The sequence below is a fragment of the Rattus norvegicus genome, chromosome 3, assembly GCF_021556685.1.
Source record: "Rattus norvegicus strain SHRSP/BbbUtx chromosome 3, alternate assembly SHRSP_T2T, whole genome shotgun sequence".
Lineage (NCBI taxonomy): Eukaryota > Metazoa > Chordata > Mammalia > Rodentia > Muridae > Rattus > Rattus norvegicus.
In genome coordinates, this window is record NC_141536.1 from 6,699,894 (window position 1) to 6,726,488 (window position 26,595).

The following is a 26,595-nucleotide window of genomic DNA, read 5'->3' on the forward strand; positions in this document are numbered from 1 at the left end:
CTGTATGCAGTACCCACGGGGGCCAGAAGAGGGCGTCAGACCCTCAGGAGCTGGAGTTAGAGACAGTTGTGAGCCATTGTGCTGGCAGTTGAGCTTGGTCCTGGAGGAAGTACCATCTCACCAGCCCCTGAGTTGTATCTTAGCCATCACTTCTTCATGCCTTGAGAACCAAAGATGTGCTTTGAAAAGTCTGAAACTTCCTGAGTGTCGTGTCAGCATTTAGAAGTTCTGAATTTAGGAACATTTGCCACTTTCAAATTAGGAATGTTTGATCAGTAATCTGGAAATGTTCCAAAATCCGAAAAAGTCAGACCTCCAGCCCACCCCAGCAGCTTGGCTTGAGCCCCACAGCACTCCTCGGCCGCAGGACCTGCCCTTCATCTGACCTCATCCTCACTTTTCAGAGGCTTGATAGCTTGGTGTTTCTGCTGTCTGGGGTTACTTTTACTTTATTCTGTAGATTTGTATCTTTTTAGCAAACTCGGGGAATCGTTAGCCCTTTTTTCTTTACATCTTCTTTCAATCCTGTATTCTTTCTTTTCTTCTGGAAACAAAATGTCACAAATGCTGGGCCTTTTGTTATTGTCCTGAAGGAATCTGGGACACTGTTCACTATTTTATCTCTTTGTCCCCATGATGTTCAAATAGAATTTTCACCGTCCTCAGTGTCACCTGCTCTTTTCTGTCACCTCGATTTTCCTCTTAGCCCATATAAAGTGGTTTAAAACATTTTTTTGGTTATTATTATTTTGAGACAAGATCTTGCTGTGTATCCCAGGCTGGCCCTCAGACTCATTATATAGCCCATACTGACCTAGAACTGGCCAGTTTCCTCTGTAGTCTCATAATCCCCTGTTGGGTTTCCAGTGTATGCTGCTGTCACTCCTGCCATGTCTTGTCCATCTGTCCAACTGTGACTTCTGTCTGTCCTTGTCCCACCCACCCCCCCCACTCCCACCCTCAAAACTTTTCATTGTTGTATTTTGGTTCTTCTCCATTTTGCTGAGGTTTTCTGTGTTTAAAAGTGTTTGTGACTTCATGATTGCTGGCTGTAACTAGCTGTATTTCATTATTCCTGGCAAACAGCTCTGACCTTTGTGTTGTTATCCTGTGACTGACTTTTCTCATTCAGATTAAGATTCTTTGCTCTCGAGGCACACACCTTTAATTCCAGCACTCTGGAAGCAGAGTTCAAGGTTAGCCTGGTCAACTAAGGGAGTTCCAAGACCGAGACTACACACAAACACACAAGAATGTTCTAGATGTAATCTGCCAGGAAATGTCCCTGTCTCCAAACAGACAATGCTCCCTGCTCTTGGTGTACCTAGTAATTAGTGTATACCAAATTCTTAATATAGTAAATAAAATAAGTATATACTTTTGAATATTACATACTATTTAAATCTTCTGTGGCTGTGTGTGTGTGTGTGTGTGTGTGTGTGTGTGTGTGTGTGTGTGTGTGTGTATTCACAGCTCAAGTTCTGCCCTAGTCTCGTGGCTATGGTAGTTTGGTCAGTCTGTGTGTCCTGAGCCAGTAGCCGGTATGGTTGCTAGGACTCTGCACTGCTTTGTTCTGTCCCTCTGTGGGGACTGTGGAGAATGAGGTACCAAAGAGGGCCCATTGTAGGCTTTCCTACTGGAACCATGGAGACCATTTGCTTCATTCCCACAGCTACCTCTTGGAGCTGAGGGCTGTGTGAGGAGGGGGTGGTGCCAGGCAGCAAGCGCTGAGGGCATTGGTCAGGGAAGATCAGGTGCCCAGTCCATGAATGTCAGGACACTGAGCGGGGCTGGCTTATTATCTGCTTTTCTGTTTGTTTAGACATCCAGGCACTTTGGTTTTGGACAGTTTGAGATGTTTATTTAGCAATAGAATTATTTTTTATAATAACTATAAAACTATAGCTGTTAACTAGCCATTTTGTTCAATAGCTTTTCTCACCAATAGACCAGCTGGTATGCCACCACTACCGGCTTAAAGACCGAAGAGGGTCATTCATTAGGCGTTTTCCCCACTACCAAGCATCTCCCCTCAGCTCTATTTTTGTTTTTGTTATTGTTGTTGGGTTTCGTGTGTGTGTGTGTGTGTGTGTGTGTGTGTGTGTGTGTGTGTGTGTTTGCTCTTTTTTTATTAATCAATTTATTTACTTTACAACCCGATCTCACTTTCCCTCCTCTCTCCCTGTCCTTCCTCCCCACCTCCCCCATTCACTCTTCCTCAGAAAAGTGCAGGCCTCCCATGCATTGTCAGCCAAACATGGCACATCAAGCTGCAGTTAGACAAGGTGTCTCATAATAAGACTGGACAGGGAGCCCAGTAGGAGGAAAAAGTCCCACGTGCTGGAAAAGAGTCAGAGACAGCCCCTGCTCCCACTGTTAGGAGTCCCACAGAAGACCAAGCTACACAACTGTAGCATGTATGTAGGAGGCCTAGGTTAAGCCCATGCTGGACTCCTGGCTGTGAGCCCCTATGAGCCCCAATTAATTGATTCTGTGGGTTTCTTGTGTTCTTGACCTCTCTGGCTCCTACAGTCCTTCCTCCCCCTTTTCTACATGATTCCCTGAGCATCTCTGCCTAAGGTTTGGCTGTGGGTCCCTGCATCTGTTCCCATCAGTTGCTGGGTGAAGCCTCTCTGATGACAGTTGGGCTAGGCACTAATCTATGAGTTAGCAGAATATCATTGAGAATCATTTATTATCCTAGGCCTCTGGGCTACCCAGCCTCTGCGTCCTGCTCTCCAGGCAGTGTCAGGGTGGGCTCCCTCTAATGTCTAATGTCTGCACTATCCATTGGTCAGCCACTCCCTCATGCACCGTGTCTTTACCCCAGCACATCTCATAGGCAGGACAAATTATAGGTCGTAGGTTTTGTGGCTGGGTTGGTGTCCCAATCCCTCTGTTGGAAGTTGTGCCTGGTTACAGGAGGTGGCCGGTTCAGGGTCCATATCCCCCATTGCTAGGAGGCTGAGCCTGAGTCACCTTTGTGACTTCTGGGAGCTTCCATTGCACTGGGTTTCTAGCTCATGTCTGAGATGCCCCCAATCCAGCTGTATCTCCCAGTCCCCTCTTCCTCCATCCAGCTCCCACCAGATCCCTCTTATTCCCATCCCACCTGCCACCTGTCCACCTTCAATCTCTGTTCTAGTCTCCTTCCCAGGGAGATTTATCTGCCCCACCCCCACCCCAGCCCTCTTGTTACTCTGTGTCCGAGGATTGAAACATGGCCATCTTTTACTTTACAGCTGATACACACTTATAAGTGAGTACAGGCCCTGTTTGTCTTTCTAGGCCCAGGTTAACTCACTCAGGAGGATTTTTTTTTTCTAGTTCCATTTATTTGCCTGCAAATCTCATGGTGTTATTTTTTTAAACAGTTGAATAATGCTCCACTGTGTAGGTATAGCACATTTTCTTTATCCACTCTTTGGTTGAGGGGCATCTAGATTGTTTCAGTGTCTGGCTTCTCTGGATAAAGCTGCTATAAACGTAGGTGAACATGCGTTCTCGTGGTATGGAGGAGAATCTTAGGTCTGTGCTCAGGATTGGTGTAGCTGCCTGGGTTTTAAGGTAGATAGATTCCCAAATTCCTAAGAAACTACCATATTGATTTTCAAGGTAACTATACCAGTTTGCACTCCCACCAGCAATGGAGGGAAGGGTTTCTCTGTGTGGCTCTGGCTGTCCTGGAGCTTAGTACATAGGCCAGGCTGACCTCAAACCCACAAAGATCCTCCCGTCTCTGCTTCCAAGTGCTGGGATTACAGACTTGCAGCACTCTCCTTGGCCTTTCAACTCTTCAATGATCCTGCAGTGACTGTTTTTGTATATGTGTGTACATGAGGAATAGTGCGTGTGGTACACGTAAGGTATATATGTAAGGCAGATGTATATGTTATATATGTGGTGTATGTATGGTACCTAGGTGGTATGTATGGGAGGTGTGTGTGTGTGATGTATATGATGTGTGTGAGATACATACGTGAAGTATGTGTAGGGTGTATGTGGTATATGTACGACTCAGGAGGGTGCGTGTAGTGTGTGTGGTATATATACGATGCAGCAGGGTGTGTATAGTGTGTGTGGTATATGTGTGATGTAGGAGGATGTGTGTATTGCATGTGGATTATGTGTATTTAGTGTCTATGTGGTATATGTATGATGCAGGAGGGTGCGCATATTGCATGTGTATTATGTATATGTAGTGTGTGTGTGGTATATGTATGATGTAGGAGGGTGTATGTAGTGTGTGTGTGGTATATGTATGATGCAGGAGGGTGTGTGTATTGCATGTGTATTATGTGTATGTAGTGTGTATGTGGTATATGTATAATGTAGGAGGGTGTGCGTATTGCATGTGTATTATGTGTATGTAGTATGTATGTGAGGTACCTGTATCCTCTTAAGAATGCAGACTTGTTTCTGCTTGTTACTGCCTCCTCTCCCCTGCTCTTAGGCTTGCTTGGGATGGCAAACCCTTCCTTAGCTCCCTTACTGCCCTGAACCTGTGCATCTGGAAACATGGTTGCTGTCTTGGCGTGGCCCAGCTTCACGAGTTGCTGGCTCTCCTTGTACAGATCACTGACCAGGGCTGCACATAGCACGGGGCTCCACCTGGACCTCTGCACCTGACTTCAAGTCAGTCTCTGCAGACGCATGTGCATACCACTGGGATCATGTATCCGACAGTGTCTGGAAGCTGCAGAAAAGTCACCAGCCATTTGGAAACTGCTTTTAAGGGAGACAGGGAGACAGGCAGCTCAGGCCTGAAGATGGGTGTGTGTCTGTATCAGAGGAAAACAGAAGGTATGGGCAGGACTTTGTAGTGGGCCATCAGTGGCCAGGGAGCCCATAGCATGGCAATGCCACAGGAAACCCTGGTCAAGTGGGGCTACGTCTACCAGGTGGCATGAGATGAGCTTAGCCATCTTCGTGGAAACAGGAGGGACACACACCAAAAGAAGAACCTGGGGTTGGGGATTTAGCTCAGTGGTAGAGCGCTTGCCTACCAAGCGCAAGGCCCTGGGTTCGGTCCCCAGCTCCGAAAAAAAGAAAAAAGAAAGAAAAAAAAAAAGAAGAACCTATAGTAGGATCTTTTGCTGAAGGGTAGTGAAATAAAAGTCTTCGGTCTTGCACTGTGTTAGAGGGGTGGCCCCTTGTCCCCTGCAGCTGAGTAGAGCCTGGGGAGAAGAGCCCTGGGTGTCTAGGTAAGGAAATATGGACCTGTGGCCATCATGGCCTTGGGAAGGCTCTGCCTGCCTTGGTCTCTCCTCCAAGCATTCCTTCTGGGACCACCCAGCACAGCTGCCCCTGCCCAGCACAGCTGCCCCTGCCCAGCACAGCTGCCCCCGCCCAGCACAGCTGCCCCTGCCCAGAACTGTACTGATTCTCTGCTTCCTTTGGGTTTGAAAACCCCACATGGATAAGAGATAGTAAAGGTGTGTTTGTTGCTCTTCTAAATTTAGCATTTCTAGGTTCAAAAGATAAGAAACCAAAAAACTGTAAAGAGAAGTCCTTCCCAGCATGGTAGTGTATATGCTATTAACACAGGCAGATTTGAGGCCAGCCTAGGCTTCGAGGGGAGGAGTGTTCTCAGCTGGCAAAATGTTTTCCAGATTTTCTTGCTCATTGAGTTCCTAAGCTCTAGAGGGTCAACATGGTTTTGGTACTGCTCTCGGGACTGCTTTAGTCATTGGGAAACTGAGAGCAGACCCTGGTCATAGAGGGCGGCACCCTGCCTTATCTGTAACCATGGAAGCCGTGCTACTGGTGGCCCAGTCTTCCAAGGTCATTCCTGCTTCTATTCCTACAGGTCACCAGCTTGGATTTAACACAGCAAGCAGCAAATGGGACTTGGGAAACCCCCCTGGCAACTTGTCCACGGTGGCAGCAATGCCTGTCTCTGAAGATGTGCCCCTAACTGCCTTTGCCCTGGAGCTCCAGCATGCCCTCAGTGCCATTGGTAAGCCGAATAGACGTCCTGAAGGTGAAAGTTACCAGTGGCCTCTGCCCTGGGGCTGAGCACTGAGCCAGAGAAGGCTCTAGGCTAAGGGAACTCTACAAGTAAGGGCTGTCTGAGGCTCTGAGAGCTGCATGGGCACAGAGTGTATAGTAGTGTGTAGTGTGTGGGAAATCCTAAAGATGGGGGGCCAGAGGCATGACACTGCCGGTTACAGAGCTGTAATTTTGGGCTCTGAGTATATGCCAGCACTCTGCTCGCTGGAGTACATGGCTATGTTGACCAGCTAGAAAACGCCCTTGGGCGGGACGTGGTCGCTCTGGTGGGGTGGCCTTAGAAGGGGAGCACTCTCCGGGCTGCTGGAGTATATTAGTCCTGGGGTGAAGCCCAGAGAAGTCACCAGTCAGGAAGAAGCTGTTGAGTTTTAGAGCCTAGGGCTGACGAGATGGCTCAACAGTTAACGGAGGTGCTTTAAGCCTGACAACTTAAGTTTGATCCCCACTCCCTGTGTGGTGAGAGGAAAAGGCAGCCCCCATAAGCTGTACTTGGCTCTGCATGCTCATGTGTACCCCACACATGATAAATAAAAATATGTATGGTTAACATTTTGGAATCTAAGAATCCACAACTCAGGAGGTGTCCTGAGAATTTCCAAGTTGGTAAAGTGTTCTGTATTTCTTTCTTTTTTTTTTTTTTCTTTTTTCTTTTTTTCGGAGCTGGGGGCCGAACCCAGGGCCTTGCGCTTGCTAGGCAAGTGCTCTACCGCTGAGCTAAATCCCCAACCCCCTGTATTTCTTAATACCTTTTTTTCCAAGTGTTTATGTAATTCCGAGTGAACATATGATAAGACCCTCACTTTCTCTGGTGGGTTATAGGGGAAATGTCAGGACTGTCTCTGTAAAACGGCATAATAGTGATGGAGACAATATGTCCAATAAGCATAAACAAGATGTTATGATCAGAAATCCATTTTATTATGGCACATATATGTCCTCTACCCACACAGACTTAGTTATATAAAATAGTGGTTATCAACCCTAGGGTCATGGCCCCTTTGGGAGGTCACACATCAGACATCCTGCTTATCAGATATTTACATTACAATTTATAACAGTAGCAAAATTATAGTTATAAAGTAGCAAAAAAATAATTTTATAGTTAGGGGTCACCACAACGAGAGGAACTTCCAGCATGAGGAAGGTTGAGAACCACTGATATAAAACATAAAATAGGGGCTGGGGATTTAGCTCAGTGGTAGAGCGCTTACCTAGGAAGCGCAAGGCCCTGGGTTCGGTCCCCAGCTCCGAAAAAAAGAACCAAAACAAAAAAAAAACAAAAAAACATAAAATAATGTAAACCAAAGATCTGTAAAGTTGAAAGATAACACAGTATATTATTTATAAATTATTTTTAAAATAAAAACTTAATGTAGTAGTATATAGTATATATAGTTTAAAATTTTGTTGTTTTTCTTTCGTTTCATTTTTAAGACAGAGTCTTTCCATGTGGCTTTGGCTGTCCTGGAATTCTCTATGTAGACCAGGCTGGTTTTAAACTCACAGAGATCAGTCTGCCTCTGATTCTGGAGTGCTGGAATTGAAGGCATGCGTCCCCCATGCCTGGACTGTTTGATATTCTTGAACCGTACTACAGGTGTATAGAAAGTCCTGTTCTTTTGAGGTGACACTGGTCAGATAGTTAGGCTGAGTCCAGTGCAATGTCGACTTGCTCAGTGGAGGAAACTTTTTTATTTTGAGACAATTTTGAGGTTACAAGAAATGACAAACCAATGAGGAAAGGCCCCATGGCCTTTCCCAGTGTCACCTATGATGACACCATACATGAGGCTAAGACAGGCAACATGGTATTTTGTATACTCTGAAGGCCAGTTCCAGATTCATTAGCTGTCCTTGTGTATATATATGCACAAGTATATATATATATGCACATTCGCCCCCTCATTTGACACAGGCATAGCCTGGTAGGGTCACACCAAAGCCACAAAACTCTCATTGTCATAGAAACCTTGCAGCTGCCACTTTGAAGCCACCACATTCTGGTGATTCCCTATTCACTGTAGTCTACAGCGCTGTCCTTGATACCTGACTGCCGTCCTTGGAGGCTGGGAAATTTATACACATTGAATTATAGCATGTGGCCATGCGATTTCCTTTTTCAAACATGGCGCCCTTCGCACATTGGCACGTCATCTTTGTGGGGGGGCCGTGCTCATTTTTGTAGTTCTTCAGTTTTAGTGCCAAAGCGAGCATGGCTTGCTCTCTTCACTGCTAGCACATATTCGCACCACAAAGGCATCACTCAGCTCACACACTCAGTCATTATTGGAGGGACTGGACGGTTTCCAGTTTGGGAATATTGTGAACTAAACTGCTCTGCTCTTCTGTGTGATGGTTGTGTTGGGGTCCAGGAGTTGCCCCACAGGCCACATGAACACCAATCCCAGTTAAAGGGGGATGGTTTATTGAATGCACACCCCAAGACCGATCGACCAGGGCAACCGCTCAGACTGGAGAGCTGGAAACTGCAGTTTATAAAGACTGGAAATGCAAAAACCACAGTGAGCCCAGAATCGGGTGTCACCTGCTGGTCGGCTCTGACTCAAGCTATTTTAGACAAACAGTTCACATTTACCTTTAATTTGGTGAGTCTGATGTGAGGCTTATGGTTGTGGAATTTCTTAAGATTAACAAAGCTCACACAGAACATAACAAGATATGTGGTCAGCATGACCCTGCTCTGAGTCAGGTCACTTCTGTGTCAGTGACTGGCAGGCATGTTACAGCAAAAATATGGAATAGCTGGGGGCACGGAACAAAATGACTGCAGCTATTGGGTGGGGTGCAGGCCTCAACAGATGGGTTTTTTCATATAAATTTTCATTTTTCTGGAGTCTAAGAGTATGTTCAGTCTAATAGGAAACTGCCGGGCTTTCTCCACAATATCTAGACCGTTTTGTATTCCCATGAGCAATGTGTAAAGGGCCAGTGTCCCCACATCCTTGCCAATATTCTGTGTCATTAGTATTTTAATTTTAACTATTCTAATAGGGACATAGTGATAGCCTAGTTTTATGCATCTATTTATTTATTTAATCTTATTTTTTGGAGACAGGATCTCACGATGTTGTCTTGGCTGGCCTGCAGCTCACTCTGTAGACTAGGCTGGCCTTGAACTCACAGAGATCTGCCAGCCTTTGCCTCCTAAGTATTAGAATCAAATGCGTGCACCACCACCACCCAGCTTCTTTTTCTTAATTCCTGATTGGGCTATTTCTTTTCTAACTGGGGAGGCTGGCTGGTATGTTTAGGTGGGCAATTATATCTTTTTAAACCAAGTATATCTTATTAAACCAAGTATGGTGGCACATACCTGTCGCAGACCAACCAGGGGAGTGTGTCAGCAGAGGGACCATGGCTTGGATTTCAGGTAGAGAATGGATTCGGCGTGACAGACAGACACAAATTTGAGATGTGTGCTGCTGGAAAAGGCTTTACTTCTTGGCACAGATTTAAGCAGTTAGAACAGGAACATCATAATTGGCAATCATCCAGCTCTTATTCATCACCTCACCAATGTCCCTTGCAAGGAGGAAAGCTGAACGTACAGTCTAGAAAACAATTCTCAGCCACAGACAATAGTTTAGAAAACTGCAGTTATACTGCCAGACTTGTGGGCACCAGATATGCATTCAACATTTACCTTTGTTTTAATAAAGTTTAAACTCTATCTTTATGGCCCCTCAGAATAATATGGAAACTTTGTAACCATTCTATAATTTCTGTCATTTCCTGCTCAATGTTAGCTTCTCTTTTCCTTCGAGTTAACTCTTGATAAGTTTGCTCAGCTTGTTGGGACTTATCCATGATCTTTCTAAAAGAGTCACTACTATGCTGAATCATGCTAAACAAAACTTTCCCAAAAGGGGGAAAGGCTTTTCTGGAACAGTCATGTTCTTAATAGCTGCAATTAATTTCTCTCCTATTTGCTGGGAACTAATGGATACAGCAGTTGAATTCATCACAGCTGTTGAGTTCATCAGGATCATGATGGTGTGAGACGTTTCCGTCTCTGAACTTTCAGTTCCTGAGACATCTAAAGGTACATGACCATCTTCCCACACTGCTATATTCTTAAAATCAGATATTGTTGACAGCTTAAAGTTGCTAAGATCACCAAGGCTAGAACACAGAAGGCACCTCCACCGCAAGCATAGACCCTGGTCATCATCTTTGAGTAGGGAGACGGCCAGGACCTCCAGGAGGCCGAGCCATTCCAGCACAGGCCTCTGTTCTGGATAGAAACGAAGCACAAGAGCTCCACTGGAGTGGGCGTGGCACATACCTGCAGCGCCAGCACCTGGGATGCAGAGGCAGGAAGATTGCTGCAAATTGAAGGCGAGCCTGGTTTTCAGTGAGTTGTAGGCCAGTCACAGCTACATAGAAAGACCTCGGCTCACAAAACCAAACCAAAACAACAAAAACCAATAAAAACCCTTGGTTTTTGAAGAGTAGTAGAATCAAGCAAATTGGGAAGAAACTTGGATTGCACAGGCTTTCCCTGCCCTTTCCATGCCCAGCTACCCCACAACTGTCACCCACTGCCAGAGTGGGACCTCTGTCCTGTCCAAATTGCACAGGAGGGCTCAGTCCTGTGGTGGTTCTGTGGGCAGATGTGTGTGACGGATGCTCACTGCCGCAGGGTCACGTAAGGTATTGTCAACAGTCCCCAGGGGCCTCTGCGCTCTGCGTATTGCTCTGAGCAAGCCCTGGTGGCTGCTGGTCTTTTGTTTCCCTAATTTAGCTATTTTTCAGAGTGACACACGGTTGGTATTTGTATTTGAATTCCTCTATGTCTTTTAGTGATTTGATAACTTCTTGTGTGGTTTGTTTTCTTTTGTTTTGTTTTTCTGTTTTCTTTTGTTTTGTTTTCAACGAGGAGGTTTCTCTGTGTAGCCCTGGCTGCCCTAGAACTCACTCTGTAGACCAGGCTGGCCTTGAACTCAGAGATTCACCTGCCTCTAGGCATGTGCCACTATCACCCAGCCTGATAACTTTTTTTATTTTCATTTTTGTAATGATCTATTTATTTTTTATTTATTTGCATTTTATGTGCATTGGCATTTTGCCTGCATGTATGCGTGTGTGTGAGGGTATCAGATTTCCTCAAATTGGACAGTTGTGAGCTGCCATGTGGTTGCTGGGAATTGACATTCGGGACCTCAGGAAGAGCAGCCAGTGCCCTTAAACACTGAGCCAGCTCTCCAACCTAAGAGTTGTCTTTTTTTTTTTTTTTAAAGAATTACTTATTTTATGTATGTGAGTACACTTGCTCTCTTTAGACACTCCAGAAGAAGGCGTCAGATCCCATTACAGATGGTTGTGAGCCACCATGTGGTTGCTGGGAATTGAACTCAGGACCTCTGGAAGAGCAGTCAATGTTCTTTTTTTTTCTTCTTTTTTTTTTTTCTTTTTTTCGGAGCTGGGGACCGAACCCAGGGCCTTGCACTTCCTAGGCAAGCGCTCTACCACTGAGCTAAATCCCCAACCCCTCAGTCAATGTTCTTAACCACTGAGCCATCTCTCCAGCCCAAGACTTGCTTTCTTAAAACTTTTTTTTAAAAAGGAGAGGTGAATAGTTTTCCTTTGTTCAGTTGGCTGGCAGTTTATCCTCCTGGTGGGGGACATGTTGAGGACTTCCAGTTCTGGTGTAATGACTGTAGCATCTATGTGCAGATTTTGGTATGGACATGTTCTCAGCTTCTTTGGGTAAATACCAAGGAACGTGATTCCTGGATCATATGGCAAATTATTATTTAGCTTATAAAGGAAAATGCCAGGCTGCCTTCCCAAGCCTCTATATCCATTAACTGGCAGAGCTTCTGTGGTGCCATGCCCCCATCCTGCCTTCTCACAGTATTTGGTGGTGTTAGTGATAGCTAGCAAACTCCGGGATCCTTCTGTTTCTGACCCACCAGTGCTGGGACGGCAGGAGAGCGGGACTTCTTCATGGGCACTGCGGATGTGAGTTCTGGCCCTCAGGCTCATATGACAAGCGCTTTGCCAACTGAGCCATCTCCCCAGCTCCTGGTTGTTTTCATATTGAAATTTAAGACTCTTGTATATATTTTAGATAACAGTTTTCTATTACACAGTTATTTTTGTGAATATTTTTCCTGGTCAGTATCTTGTCATTTTTTACCTATTTTATGTATGTGAGTACACTGTCACTGTCTTCAGACACACCAGAAGAGGGCATTGGATCCCATTACAGATGGTTGTGAGCCACCATGTGGTTGCTGGGAATTGAACTCAGGGATTCTGGAAGAGCAGTCAGTGCTCTTAACCACTGAGCCAGCTCTCCAGCCTAAACAATGTCTCTCCTCCTCCTCCTTCTCCTCTTCCTCCTCCTCCTTCTCCTCTTCCTCCTCCTCCTCCTCTTCCTCTTTCTCCTCCTCTTCCTCTTTCTCCTCCTCTTCCTCTTTCTCCTCCTCTTCCTCCTCTTCCTCCTCTTCCTCCTCCTCTTCTTCCTCCTCTTCCTCCTCTTCCTCCTCCTCTTCTTCCTCCTCTTCCTCTTCTTCCTCCTCCTCTTCCTCTTTCTCCTCCTCTTCCTTTTCCTCCTCCTCTTCCTCTTCTTCCTCCTCTTCCTCTTCCTCTTCTTCCTCCTCTTCCTCTTCTTCCTCTTCTTCCTCTTCTCTTCTTCCTCCTCTTCCTCTACTTCTTCCTCCTCCTCTTTTTCTTCTTCTTAAAATGTACTTATTTTTATTTTATGTGCATTGGTGTTTTGCCTGCATGTGTAAGGATGTTGGAGTCCCTGGAACTGGAATTGCAGACAGCAGACAGTTGTGAGTTGATATGCGGGTCCTGGGAGTTGAACCTGGGTCCTCTGGAAGAACAGCCAGTGCTCTTAACCACTGAGACATCTCCTCAGGTCCCAACACTATCTTTCACGGAGAAGGAATTTTTATAGAATGCAAGTACAACTTACTGGTTATTTAATTTCGTAGGTCACATCTTTGGGTTCTCATCACCAAACAACGAGCGAGAATACTCACACACCACATGCATGTGATCCTACTCCTGGAGAGACGTAATACATAGCTGGCTGTCCCACCCAGATGGGACCAATGACAAACTAAAGGCCACCAAAGCCTCATACATCGTGAACTAGTGAGTTTTACTGGGGCTACTTACAGGTGCAGAAGTGACTCAGAGACAGCTGCATCACACAGGTGCAGAAGTGACTCAGAGACAGTTACATTACCAAGGCCCACCCAAGCATGAGTGACAGCCACAACAGCTGAAAACATAAAGCAAGCAATAGGGCCTAACCTGTCGGCAGCCCTACATGATGCTGAATGTCCTTTCCAGACAGCTCAGCTGCTCTCTGACCCCTTCAGGCAGCGTGCTTGGCTGATCTGCCTCTCCAAGCCACGAGAGGCTCTCAGCAGTCCTTGTTGCATGTGTGCACTGGGGAAGAACCTGGTGAGTCTGGTTAGTGTCAGTGACTTCCTTAGTTTAGCTAGCTTCCCTATAAGATGGAAACTTCTCTCTCTTGTTGTTTCACATTTTAATATTCTGTCTTTTTTTTTTTCTTAATGGTTTTTTAAGACAGGGTTTCCTCTGTGTAACATAACCCTGGCTGTCCAGGATTCTCTTTGTAGACCAGGATGGCCAGGAACTCGCAGAGATCCACCTGCCTCTGCTTCCCAAGTGCTGGAATCAAAGGTGTGCACCACCACGCCCAGCTAATATCCTGTGTCTTAATGTCCTTTAAGATGGACAGTTTTGTCTAGGAGAAAAATGTATTGGAGTGGGCAGCAAGGAACAACAGGTGCACCGGTCCAGTGTCAGCTGGTTGCTGGGGCTCGGGAACCCGGAAAGCAGCCTGACTTGTGTCTTATACCCCATGGGACAGGCATGTCTAGGTCAAGGTCAAGATGTTGGAGAATATCCTGTGTCTAAGAGCTAGAGCTGAACCCAGCTCTCTTGACCTTCCCCGCCCCCATCCCTCAATCTTGGGAATCAGCACATCCTGTTGTGATTCTTGAGAGCTACAAGTAAGAAAGGGAGAAGTGGGTAGTGAGCCCCAGGCCACCTGCGAAACTGTCCTGTCAGTTGAGTCAGCACCTTATTCGAGAAGCCACCTTGTGCCACCTTTGCCCTGAGCCTCTGGTAGGTTCCAAAGGTGTCGTGCTTGTGAAGAATCCACAAAGAAAAGTGAGAAGTTTTCTTTTTTTCATGGGAAGTGTTGTTCCTTTGTTCTCTGGCTTCCTGGGATCCAGGAGTCTAGAACAGAAGCTATCAGGCAGCCAGCTGACTGGATGCCGCCTGTAAGCTGTCCTCTATAGAGTGGAGGCAGGAAGCGCTGATGAGCCACCTGACCTTTGGGATACTTGGTTTCCAGTGAGTCCAGAGGCTGCGCTCACCTAGCCTTGCCTACCTTGTGCTCTGTAGGAGGGAGTATCCCCCTCCCTGCACAGTACCAGAGCTTTTGCAGACATGGTCGCCACTCACAGGCTTGATGGCAAGAGCTGGAAGCTTTGGCTGTGAGAGCCTAGACTCTGATCTCTAAGGAGCTCCACACTTCTTTTATAGCTCCCAAATGTAGCAGGAGAACTTAGACAGCAGAAGTACCCCAAGGGTAGGTAGACCCAGCTGGGGTCAGGCGGGCCAGCATTTCCCTGTTTGTTTTTTTGTTTTTGTGTGTTTGTTGTGTATGTAATGTTTTTAATATTTGTTTGTTTGTTTGTTTAATGTATGAATGCTCTATCTGCATGTATACCTGCATGCCAGAAGTGGGCACAGATCCACTGGATCACAGTATAGATGGTCATGAGCCACCATGTGGTTGCTGGGAATTGAACTCAAGACCTCTGGAAGAGCAACCGGTACTCTTAACCATTGAGCCATCCCTCCAGCCTGCACTTGCATGTCGTGTAGCAAGATCTCATTATGTTATGCAGGATGGCCTCTTAGCAGGGACAGATAGAGAAAATATGTGGCCCTATCTCCTGCCACTGTCCAGGTTGAAGAAGCAGTGGCCTCAAGGTGCATATGGACCTACTGTCCTTCGCTCTTCACTTCTGTAGTGGGCCATGTTTGCCTGCTTCAAAAGTTCCTACTCCCTTTTCACCCCCAGCAGGGTTCTTCTGTGAAGCCTGGCTGTCCTGGAAGTCACCTTGTAGACCCCGCTTTCTTCAAACTCAGAGATCCACTTGCCTCTGCCTCCCCAGTGCTAAGATTAAAGACAAGTGCCACCAAAGGTCTCACTTTGTATCTCTGACTGACAGCAGGTACCACCATGCCTGGCTGCACATGTACAGTTTAACTTGGAGTTGTGATAATCACATTCCAACTGTAAAGGTCCCTGATTCTGGGAGCCTCGAAGAAACGGCTGCTAATTAAAATGTGATATTGCTGCCAGATGCATGGAGTTTGCCTACAGTCCCAGCTTCTTAAAAGGCAGAGCTGGTTCAATTGCTTGAACTTCCTCGTTCCAGGCCAGCTTGAGACCCTGTCTTGAGGGAGGGCAGACTCTTACAAAGTATCTCTTAATTGCACACTCTTGGAAGAACTTGTTTAGAATAATTTTTGTTGCTTGTTTTTTGAGACAATGTCTCACTATGTGGCTCTAGCCTAGCAGATCTGGAAGCATGTAGACCAGGCTAGCCTTGAATTTATAAAGGTCCTGATTGGTTTGTTAAGAATGATTTAAGTCTCCTTGTGTATTGTTTTTGGCTTTCCCATGGCTAGGCCCTTTTCCACCTGTGGCCATGTGAGGCCGTTTCCTGAGGTGCCCACTGCTCTTCACTCTGCCTTGCTTCTGAGCCACATGTGACCTTTCCTTGGCTAACTTGAGAAGCATGGATGTAAAAGCTTGTCACCTGCATGTGAGTGAACTAGATTTAGATCCAGGCCACTTTTGATGTGGCTTTGAGCAATTACAGGATTCCAAGCTTTGCTGTTGCATGCTGTCCATGTCACCACCATGTGTCCACATATCTGATTGCCGGTAGGATTGGTTCATATGTCAACAAGAGATCCAGATTTGGAGAGGCAGCCTAAAAGCTTGACTCGTCCCTTGCCAGCTATCCCTCCCAGGGAGCTGACCCCAGCACAAGGTGTAAGAATGGATCACTTGCTTTTCCTAAGAGGTGGCTGCTGGCTCAGACTTCTGAAATGGATGGTTGTTTTCAGGTCCTGTCCTGCTGCTGACCAGTGACAACATCAAACAACGCCTTGGTTCTGCTGCTCTAGACAGGTGCGCCCCTGGCCCCCTTGTGGTCTCGAGTGGAGAAGTTTAGCCAACCTCAACTTCTTTCTTAGCTGTCCTGGCATGGTCCTGAGATGGAACTCATTATCCCAGGGTCTTGGTGTCCGCACATAACAGCATGTCCCTAGTCCAGCTATCCTCCCCATATATGTCCTTGGGGACCACTAGAGGTCCAGGAGACAGCAGGCGCCTCTTTGATATACAGGCAGCTCTGCATCTCACTTTCTCTTGAACCCCCAACCTCTGTCCAGCTGCTCAGCTCCAAGCCTCCTCTGCTGCTCTGTGGGAGGGAAGCTAATGGATGGAGGAGCCTTAGAGCCCATAGAAGGTGAGAGAGGCCAGCAATCAGGAGGCAGAGGTAGGCCAATTTCTCTAAGTTCAAGGCTAGCCTAGCCTACAGAGTGAGTCCCAGACCAGCCAATGCCATCCACTGAGATACTGTTATGAAAAACCAAACATATATATATTTGGGCTTATGAGAGGCCTCAGTGATTAAGAGCACTGGCTGCTCTTCCAGAGGTCCTGAGTTCAATTCCCGGCAACCACATGATGGCTCATGACACCTATAAAGGGATTTGTTGCCCTCTTCTAGTGTGCAGGTGTACATGCAGACAGATCACTCAGAATACACGAATAAATGTTTAAGATTACTTTAAGGGGGTGAGGTGCTGCCCTGTGTATTGCAGCATCCATGAGTACCGGCTGTCCAGCTGGCTGGGGCAGCAGGAGGACATCCACCGGATTGTGCTGTATCAAGCAGACAGCACACTCACACCCTGGACCCAGCGCTGCATTCGTCAGGCTGACTGCATCCTCATCGTGGGCTTGGGCGATCAGGAGCCCGCACTGGGTGAGGTGAGTGTTCAGAGGGACTTGCATTCCCGGAACCCTGTTCATCTTCCCTCTGGTTAAAATGGTACTCAGAAGGGGACCCACACGTCTCCCACCCACCCTTCGGATGCCTTTGCCGTATTCACCCCTAGAGATTGGACACAAACAGGGGTCTGTTTTATATCATTCTGAAATTACTTTTTGGTGTTTTGGGACATGGTTTTGCTCTGTAGCCCTGGCTGTCCGAGAACTCACTCTGTAGACCAGGCTGGCCTCTGAACTCATAGAGATCCTCCTGCCTCTGCCACCCAAGTTCTGGGATCCACGGTGTGTGCCACCTCCACCCGGCATGAAATTTGCTTTTCCGTCAACAGTAGGATTTGCACACAGGTCCTACCGCTTGGTCCGTTTTGCCGACTGTTAATTTTTCCATTTGTGAGCGCCCCACCATGTGTCTCTGCCATCTTCTGCCAGTTCCTTCATGGTAACGAGCTAGGCGCAAGTTGTCTCCAGAGGCTTTCGAGTTCTTGACCCCAGGGGTTTACTTGTCCCTACCAAACGCCGCCAAAGTGCTGTGCTGCTTGTTTTCACGGTTTTCCTTTGTGGGTGGCTGCAAGCATGGCCGTGTCCTTCCCAGAGAAGAAAGCTCTGAGAAGCAATACGTCTTCATTTTAGTTAGTGTTGTTCCCGTCTCCTCTCTGGTCTACCTGCAGCTCTCATTTCAGTAAGGGCCATTCCCCAGAAGGTGTGCACCACTTGTGAGGGTCGGAGCACACATTCACAAAGTAGTGTTTGAGACACAGGACACACTCCTGTCTCGTACCCCGAGTGCCCTTACAGCCATATTGGCCACCCAGCATACACAGTTGAGTGGAGCATGTGGTCAGGGAATTAGCAACCCCAACGCCCATTCTACACTGCCCTCTCTGGGTCTGGGTCCAGCCATCAGGGAAGTATCGAGTGTAGATCTCGGGGACAGCTCTGTGAATGTCCTTGGTTCTGAACTGTGCTCAGTGCTCAGACCTGCCTGGACTTGCTGACCAGGCCCCACTCTCCCCCAGCTGGAGCAGATGTTGGAGAGCACAGCCGTGCGTGCCCAGAAGCAACTGATCTTGCTGCACAAGGAGGAGGGCCCAGCACCCTCCCGCACAGTGGAGTGGCTCAACATGCGCAGTTGGTGTTCTGGCCATTTGCACCTCTGCTGCCCGCGTCGTGTCTTCTCTAAGAGGAGCCTGCCCAAACTGGTGAGGCCTGGTGGTCTGGCTCAGAGGGACTTGGCCCCGACTACATCATCTCGGGCCTCCAGCTATATATTCAGAATGTCTTCCTCCCCCTTTGTTAGCATCAGGGCTTGTGGGTTCTGACTGGCTTGTCTCTTCAACTGCCGAACTCTGACCATGACCTTAACTTTTGGGCTGCCTCGCAGATGAAGAAAGAAAGGCACAGCATGGTGGGGGCACAAGATAGAGGCCATCAAGACCTGGGAACCTGAGCCCAGGAATCTATGCTTGACTGAGGGTCACAGTGCAAGGCTGAGAGCCTCACATAGTGAACCCTAAAGAGATCTCATGGTCAGGTCCCTGTGCTATCCCTTCGGGGCAGAAGCAGACACCTTTTCCTTGGGTCAGCTTTAGTTCTTTGGGCCCAGTGTGAAAGCTAGGTGGTACCCACATGCCATAGCCCATTCAACCCCTATAGCTCAAAGGACAGCATTCTGTCAGCTGCATCTCTCTCAGGACTGAATGCCCCTGAGGGTACTGTCTGCATACAGGGCCAGTGGAGAGATCCTGGTGGTGGGACATCCTGGGGTGCTGTGGTCTTAGGTAGTCTAGAAGCTCCCTCCTGGTCTGTCTGTCTTCTGCCAGCACCCCCAAGCGAGTCTGGATGCTTTCAGACACTTTTGTGCTAACAGGGCTGTGTTCTGGAAAGGATAGGACCTGAGGCAAAGGATAGGACATGCAGAGTTTTAGCTGCAGAAATGCACAAACCTCTGTCTTCCTTTGGCTCCTCTCAGGTTGAGATGTACACACGCATTTTCCAACGACCACCAGACCGTCATTCCGACTTTTCCCGCCTGGCCCGGATCCTGACAGGCAATGCCATTGCCTTGGTGCTTGGAGGGGGTGGAGCCAGGTGAGTCCCCGTCCGACTGTGTGCTGTGTGTGTGTGTGTGTGGGGGGGTGACAGTTATTCCCACTGGCTTTACCCTGAGCATGAGGAATATGGTAGTGTGGTGCCATAGATGGAGACCCTTGGACCACTCTAGTATCCTCAGGAAGGAGTCCACATGGATGGCGAGGGTATGGTCTGTATCTGGGTACATGAATGTTTATAGCCCAGATGTTCTGGATTTCACGATGCCAGTTAGGCAGAAGAAAATGTGTGTGTGTGTGTGTGTGTGTGTGTGTGTGTGTGTGTGTGTGTGTGTGTGTGTGTGTTTTGGTTCTTTTTTGGTTCTTTTTTTCGGAGCTGGGGACTGAACCCAGGGCCTTGCACTTCCTAGGCAAGCGCTCTACCACTGAGCTAAATCCCCAACCCCAGAAAATGTGTGTATTATCCGAGTGTCTGTGCTTAGCAGCATTTGTTTGGTTAGCCATGTGTTTCCTCTTTGAACATTGCCTGTCATTTGCTGGCTCCCCATTGGGCTCCCATGAAGTTCTTCCCACTTTAATACACTCTCAGTGGAAGAATGACCTGATGTGCTCATGAACTAGAGAAATAGCCTTTAGTTCGTTGGTCTCTGCATTCTTTAAAGGACTTTTAGCCCATGTAATTCCTACCCTGAGTTGTCTTCTGATCCTTCTGAGCTGAAAGAAGTGGGGGCCCAGGGCATCATAGGGAAGATGAAGTGGTGATCCAGACGTGAGCGAAGGGCAGCATCAGACCACACATCTCCCAGGAAGAGGGTGCTCTGGAGCTGGCCTCTGTGAGCCGAATCCTGGCTCTGCTCAGTCTGGTAGTGAAGTGACACCACTGTATCTTGAGATCCTGGGGGAAGCCGACCCAGTGGAGTGTTGTGACGGCTTCCATTGCCAGGTAGCGAGAGGCTCTGGTCCCTCCTGTGGCTCTGGATAATAGAAGCTTAGAAGAACAGTTGGGTCTAGACCTGGTCCTGGTTTGCAGTTGAATTCTTCACTTTGCTCAAGGTGTACTTAACAGCGATGTGGTTCTATACGGTACAAGAAGCAGTCCCCTGCCTGCCCCTCCCAGAGCCAAATCTACAGACTCCCCAGAAGTAACTCTGTTCAACCTTCCAACAATGTACACGTGGGGCTCTTCGTGCACGCTCCTAGTCTGTGGCTCTGCTTCTGTCTCTTGTCCTCATCACCCTCATGAGGAACCAGCACTGGGACAGCCAGCACTGGGACAGCCAGCACTGGGACAGCCAGCACTGGGACGGCCAGCACTGGGACAGCCAGCACTGGGACAGCCAACACTGAGATGGCCAGCACTGGGACAGCCAGCACTGGGACGGCCAGCACTGGGACAGCCAGCACTGAGATGGCCAGCACTGGAACAGCCAACACTGAGATGGCCAGCACTGGGACGGCCAGCACTGGGACGGCCAGCACTGGGACAGCCAGCACTGGGATAGCTCCTTCAGAGATAAATCCTATCCATGGGGCTCTGACACTATTTCCTTCTTAGGAATTTCTGACTGCCGTGTTTGCTTGAGCCCCATTTCCAGCGTTTTCGGTATACTGGCAAAGACTGTCAGAGCAGTCACAGCTTCTTTGTCCAGAACGTCTCCATTTGAGTTTTCTAGGGTTGCACACCCGCTAGCATAAAGTCCCTCATCGTCACTGATCTTCTTCCAGCTGACTGTTGGACCTGAGATTTTTCTTTGCCACCATCCTAACAAATGCCTTTGTTTTATTCCCTTGTTTAGCTCCACTTTCTCTTTGTTGAAATCTCCTGGAGAGGCTGTGTGGGAGGTGACAGTGTTAGCACTGGGCCTGTCCACAGACCTTCCGTCTGCTCTCTCAGACTTGAGCGAGGGTTTGGCTAGGCCTAGAATTCAAGATGAAGATAATCTCTGAGAAGTTCTGTCACAGCTGTACTGCGTGTGTAGCTTGGGTACTGTGGAGATTACTGATAACTGGTTCTACTCACCGCCCTTACTCTCCGCTTATGGAGACTCGGGGTTCCCTTAATCTTGTTCTGAAAGGATGTGGTGGTGTCTCAGTGCTGCTGCTGGTCTCCATAGGACTGGAGTCCCCCAAGGCCCTTCCACATTTGGAAATGCGTGAGATTGAAACTCTGGGAAATGTTTCAGCTTTACTTATTTTATTTTATGTATGTATTTTATCTGCATGTGCAGTTTATTGTCTGCAGAGGCCAGAGAGGGTGTCGGATCCCCTAGACCTGTAGTCTCGGACGGTTGTGAGCTGACGTGTAGGTGCTGGGAGATAAACCCGGACGCTCTGGAGGACCAGTCAGTCAGCTCTTAGCCCCTGAGCCCTCTCTCCTCAATTGTATCTTTCAACTTAATTTTCTACTAAAATCTTTTAATACTTTGAATTTTATTTTTGTTTATTTTGTTTTCTTTGAGACAAGTTCTCTTTACCTGACCCAAGCTGGCCTGGGGCTTGAGATTGTCCTGCTCCTCACCAGTGCTGGTGACACCAGCTGGTTTGTTCCGTGTGCCACGTGGGGACGGCCCTTCCTCCCACAGCGTTCTCTCTCACTAACGTGCTATGCTTGGAGGCGCCAGAAGCACATCTTTCGTTTATTGCTCTGTTTGCTTGCTTGGAATTTCCTGTGTGTGTAGGTTTGTCCACTCGGAGTGATGCCTGACGAGTGGTGTCACTCAGAGTGACGTTCCAGGTGGGGCACAAGATGCTCTCTCATCGCTGGATTTTGGCAGCCTTCTTTCTGTTTAGATGTTCCAGTTTTTTGGTTCCAGTTATAAGGAGCAAAACTACAATATCTTTTTTTAGTGGATGTATGTTTTCCTTTCCTCTTGGACAAATATAGGAGTGGGGTAGTGATACCGTTTACACCCCACCAGCCATGTGTGAGAGCTCCGTTTCCTTTTCTAGTTTACCCTGGATGTTGTTGGAGCCACTCTGGTGGGTGTGCAGCGCTGGTCTGCAGGCTGTTCTACCAGACACTGCACTCACAGGCTGTCCCGCCTTTTTCATTGTCCTTGCTGCCTTTGTTGAGAAGGAGCCATTTGAAGTCTTCTCAGTAGATTGTCTCTTATTCTTGAGTTGGGAAAAGTCTTTATTTATTCTTCCTGAGAGTCTTTCCAGGTGCATTTATGCCAGCGTTTCCCCTCGGTCTCTGGTTCTCTCTCAGTGTCAGCTTTGAATGAAGGCACTAAGCCTCACATCATTCTCTCTGTCTCTATCTCTGCATCTCTGTGTCTCTGTCCCTGTCTCTCTGTCTGTCTGTCTCTCTCTCTCTGTGTGTGTGTGAGTGTATGTGTGTGTGTGTGTGTGTACGTGTGCTTGTCATGGCAGTGGTTCCAGAGACAACCTCGGGTGTCATTCCTCAGGTACCTGTACCATCTACGTTGCTTTTTGAGACAGGGTCTTTTACCTCGGAGTTTGCCAAGCAGGCTAAGCACTGCTCCCCTCAGTGCTGCTACTCTCCAGGCCCCAAGCAGCTCAGTAACTATGTAGCTAATACCTTACTTCTAGCCATCTGCAGTGATCTTTTGAATCTATATTGACTCTACTTCCAGTAAAGTCTTTTAAATCCTTTTGTAGCTATTCTGTAATGCAGGCAGGCACACACACACACACACACACACACACGCACATGCACACGCACATACACAGACACACAGACAGACACACAGGCACACACACTGGTATGAGAGCATGGGACAGCCAGCTATCCTGGGAAATTAGGACTACTTGATAAATTGCTGCCAATGAACCAGCTTGTGAGTTTATTGTTTACTGAGTAAATTCTCGACATTGAGGAGAAGGAGGATGGTGAATTTGAGGCCAGCACAAGCTATGGTGTCTCAGAAAAATAGACAAGAGCAGACATAAAAGACCTGAAATCTAAGCAGACATCAGAAAGTGTCAACAAAGCAAAAATGTGGGCTTTGAAAGGACAGTTGAGGAAAAGAGCAAGATGCAGGAAGTCCCCGCTGTGAGACATGTGTCAGGGAGGCTGGCACAGCCGCTCTGATTTCAGGACAGTGGATCCGTGCTGTACATCGACTGCGTCTGCCCTGCTGTTAACTCACTTGTCAGTGTCTGCATTGCAGTTACGCATTTCATGTCTGTAATCCCGGGAGGCTTGATCCTGATGTCTTTTCTGTAATCCCGGCTTGATCCTGTGTATAGTTCCCATTCTATGTCAGTCACAAGTTGCCTTAATTTCTTCAGCTCTTGTTTTTTGTTATTTGCTTGTTTGCAGTTTGGGTTGTTGTTGTTGTTTCTTTCTTTTGAGAAAGGGTCTCAGTATTTAACTCTGACCGGCCTGGAGCTCTCTATGTAGACCAGGCTGGCTTTCAGCTCACACAGATAGATCCACCTGCTTCTGCCTCCCAAGTAGTAGAATTAAAGGCGTGTGCCACTATGGCCTCTCTCAGCAGGAGGTAGGTTTGGTTTGGTTTGGTTTGGTCTGATTTTTTGTTTTTTAAGGAAACTGGTCTCTCTGTTCCTGGAACTTACTATGTAAACAAGGCTCCAGGGGTTACAGAGAAGGCTCAGTGGTCAAAAGCTACTGGCTGTTCTTCCAGAGGACCCTGTTCAATTCCCAGCAACCACATGGACTAATTTTTTTCTAGGTTTTCTCATTCCCACTTTTCCTAACCACAGTAAGCTAAAAAAAAAAAGCCTGCTCATTTTCCCAGACTCTGGTGCTCTGGTGGACTCAGCAGTGCATAGACAAGGCCACCCTGGCTCTCCTTGTAAAGCCTGCCTTCCCATTTCGACCCTATAGTCACCTGGGCACCTCCAGAGAGAGAGATTCTAAGTCATATACAGACTTCTCTCTCAGCCTTTCGTCTCTTTGCCCCATTGTCTGTGGTCATGCAAACTCCGGGTTCTGAGGAGGGAGAGTGGTCAGATAATCTGGGCAGCTGCCTCTCAGGCCTTATAGGGCATAGAGCTCAAGGGCTGGCCTGGCTGCGGTCTTATGTTCTTTCTCTGTTCTTATTGGTGAAGAGGGTGTGCCCAGGTAGGTATCCTCAGGGCACTAGCAGAATGTGGCATCCCCGTGGACATAATCGGAGGGACATCCATTGGGGCTTTCATGGGCGCTCTGTTTGCTGAGGAGCGAAGCTACAGCCAGATACGGATCCGGGCCAAGCAGTGGGCAGAGGTAAGCAGGCAACCGCCCTCAGGAAGGCTCCCTTTCAAGCAGACAGGCATGGAGGTCCATGTATGGCCTGTGTGGCAAAGGGAGAGCATGAAGCAGTAAAGAACCGGGCACGTGGTGGGAGATGGCCAGAGGCAGGTGGCAGAAGGGAACCTGAGGAAGGTGGGGACGGTGGCCCTAAGGCAGGTAGTGGGAGCTAGTTGATTTGGGCTCTAGCCTTAACTGATGGAGGTTTACCTAGTGACAACATGGAGGGCCATGTCACTGAACAGGGAGCTAGTGGTCCCTATAGTCTCTGGAAACGGGGCACAGCCACATCAGGACCTACAGTGGACAGGAAGACAAGCGGGAACGAGAGTCACTCAAGACCAGGAGTCAGTCAGTACAAGCCTCAGACTTCTCTTTTAAAATTTATTTTTATTCTTGAGAATTTAGTGTGCATGTACAATACAATAGGGTCATATCTACCTCCCACTTACCCTCTCCAACCCCATAATCTCCCAACATATCCTCTTCCCAACTTCATGTCTTTTTACCTTTTTATTAGTTCTCTGAGAATATACAATATATTTTGATCACATTCTGCCCCTCCCCCAATTCCTCCACTGTCCCCCCCCCCCCAAGTGTGCCTTAGGCTTCTGAGGCAAAGGCAAGAAGGGGTTCAGCTTCAGGTCGGTTAGCCTGGCTCACTCCAGCAGGCTTCGGGGGCATTCCTTATTGCCTGGCCCCTGGCACACCAGGGAGGGGCTGGGTGTGGGCTACAGACTGCACAGGAAATAGAACTACTCCCGTTAGTCCAGCCTTGTCATAAATGGACACCAGCAGCAGAGCCAGAACATCAAACAAAGCCAGAGGAGACAACAGGTTCCCTTAGCTCCTTGCTGCCTGCAGGCTGCTCATAGCCTCCTCGGCGAGGCTGGGCTGCGCCCGTGGAGCGAATGGAGCTCTGCCGAACTCATGCGTGGGATCAAAGGGTTGTGTGCTCTCCTTCTTCAAAGAAAAGAAAGTTGGTCAGCCTTCATGCTGAGGCTGAGGAGTGGGCTCTTTGCTGCCTTCACAAAGGGAAGGGCAAAGCCTGAGGCTCTCTGTCCAGAAATATTTCTCCCATGGAATGAGTGGCAGTCAAAAAAGAGAGTGAGCACGGATGACGCATGCTGTCCTTAGTGATATGTCAGCAGTCCCTGGGGGTGGCCTCTCAGATCCGTGACCGCCGGGAAATGTGCTCAATTGGTATGAACGGCTCCGTTCTAGGCTGGGAGCCCGGGACCTGTGAGAATGCTCTCCCATCCCTCCTGCTCATTTACTGTGGCAGTTCAGAGTATCAGGGTGCTTTGGGCTGAACCCCCCACTGTCCTGAGGGTAAACTAGGCTTCGGTACCATGCCAAGGTCACCACCCTGGAGGAAGCTACTGCTGGGCCCAATGGAGATGGAGCTATGGACATATAAAGAGCTGGGTTACGTTGGGGATGACATTGGCGGCCATCTGTCCAGCAGCCTCCCCGGCACAGCCTGTCTCAAGCTGTGTTAGTCCTGTGACCTTTGTCACCCCCTTGTCTTATGGAAAGGTCCATACAGAGCTTCTGAGCCTCAGGGTCTGGGCTCTTCCCGAGTTAACCTTCCCAGATCTGGTGGCTCTATCCAGCCTCATGCTTCTGCTCCTGTATAGTAGCACAAAAGTCTGCTGGAGCCCCCAGGACCTCAAGGTCTGGCTGGGTGAGGGAAGGACGGGAGGCACGGAGCTGTGTGAGGCTGCGACTTGGCTTCAAAGCCTTGGGAGCTTCTGCTGCCCTTGCCCATACTAACGCTCCGCCTCACAGAGAGTGCTCGCCTGAAATTTCAGGCAGCTGGACCTGTGGATCCTTTTGGCTTCCTGTGTTCTGAGGCAGAAAGCATGTGCTGTGCCTGAATCCTGCCTTAGCAGGGTCTCACAGGCCAGAGTGTGATTTCCTCAGTAGAGGTCTTCCGTGTCTCTAGGATATGACATCAATGGTGAAGACTATACTGGACCTGACCTACCCAATCACATCTATGTTCTCTGGCACTGGCTTCAACAGCAGCATCAGCAACATCTTCAAAGACCGGCAGATTGAGGTGTGTCCCCAGCATACCTGGCTTGCACTGGCTGCTCAGTGGCCTTGGTACTGTCTTGCTTTCTCCGTGTTCATTTGTCCCCAGATGGACAGGGAACAGTGTGAGAGGAGGTGTCTCCTGATCCCTGTCCTCTCCACAG

General features: G+C 48.2%; 1 protein-coding gene across 3 annotated transcripts in view; it reads left to right on the plus strand.

Moving 5' to 3' along the window:
- Nucleotides 1-26,595, plus strand: part of Pnpla7 (patatin like domain 7, lysophospholipase) — a 79,321-nt gene that overhangs the window by 48,907 nt on the left and 3,819 nt on the right. For 2 of the 3 annotated variants that reach the window (NM_144738.2, XM_087648308.1), the window contains 7 exon segments: nt 5,810-5,959; nt 16,174-16,237; nt 16,936-17,104; nt 18,142-18,324; nt 19,095-19,213; nt 24,211-24,367; nt 26,340-26,456. In NM_144738.2, coding sequence (NP_653339.2) covers nt 5,810-5,959; nt 16,174-16,237; nt 16,936-17,104; nt 18,142-18,324; nt 19,095-19,213; nt 24,211-24,367; nt 26,340-26,456 — 959 coding nt within the window. 3 annotated transcript variants of the gene reach the window in all.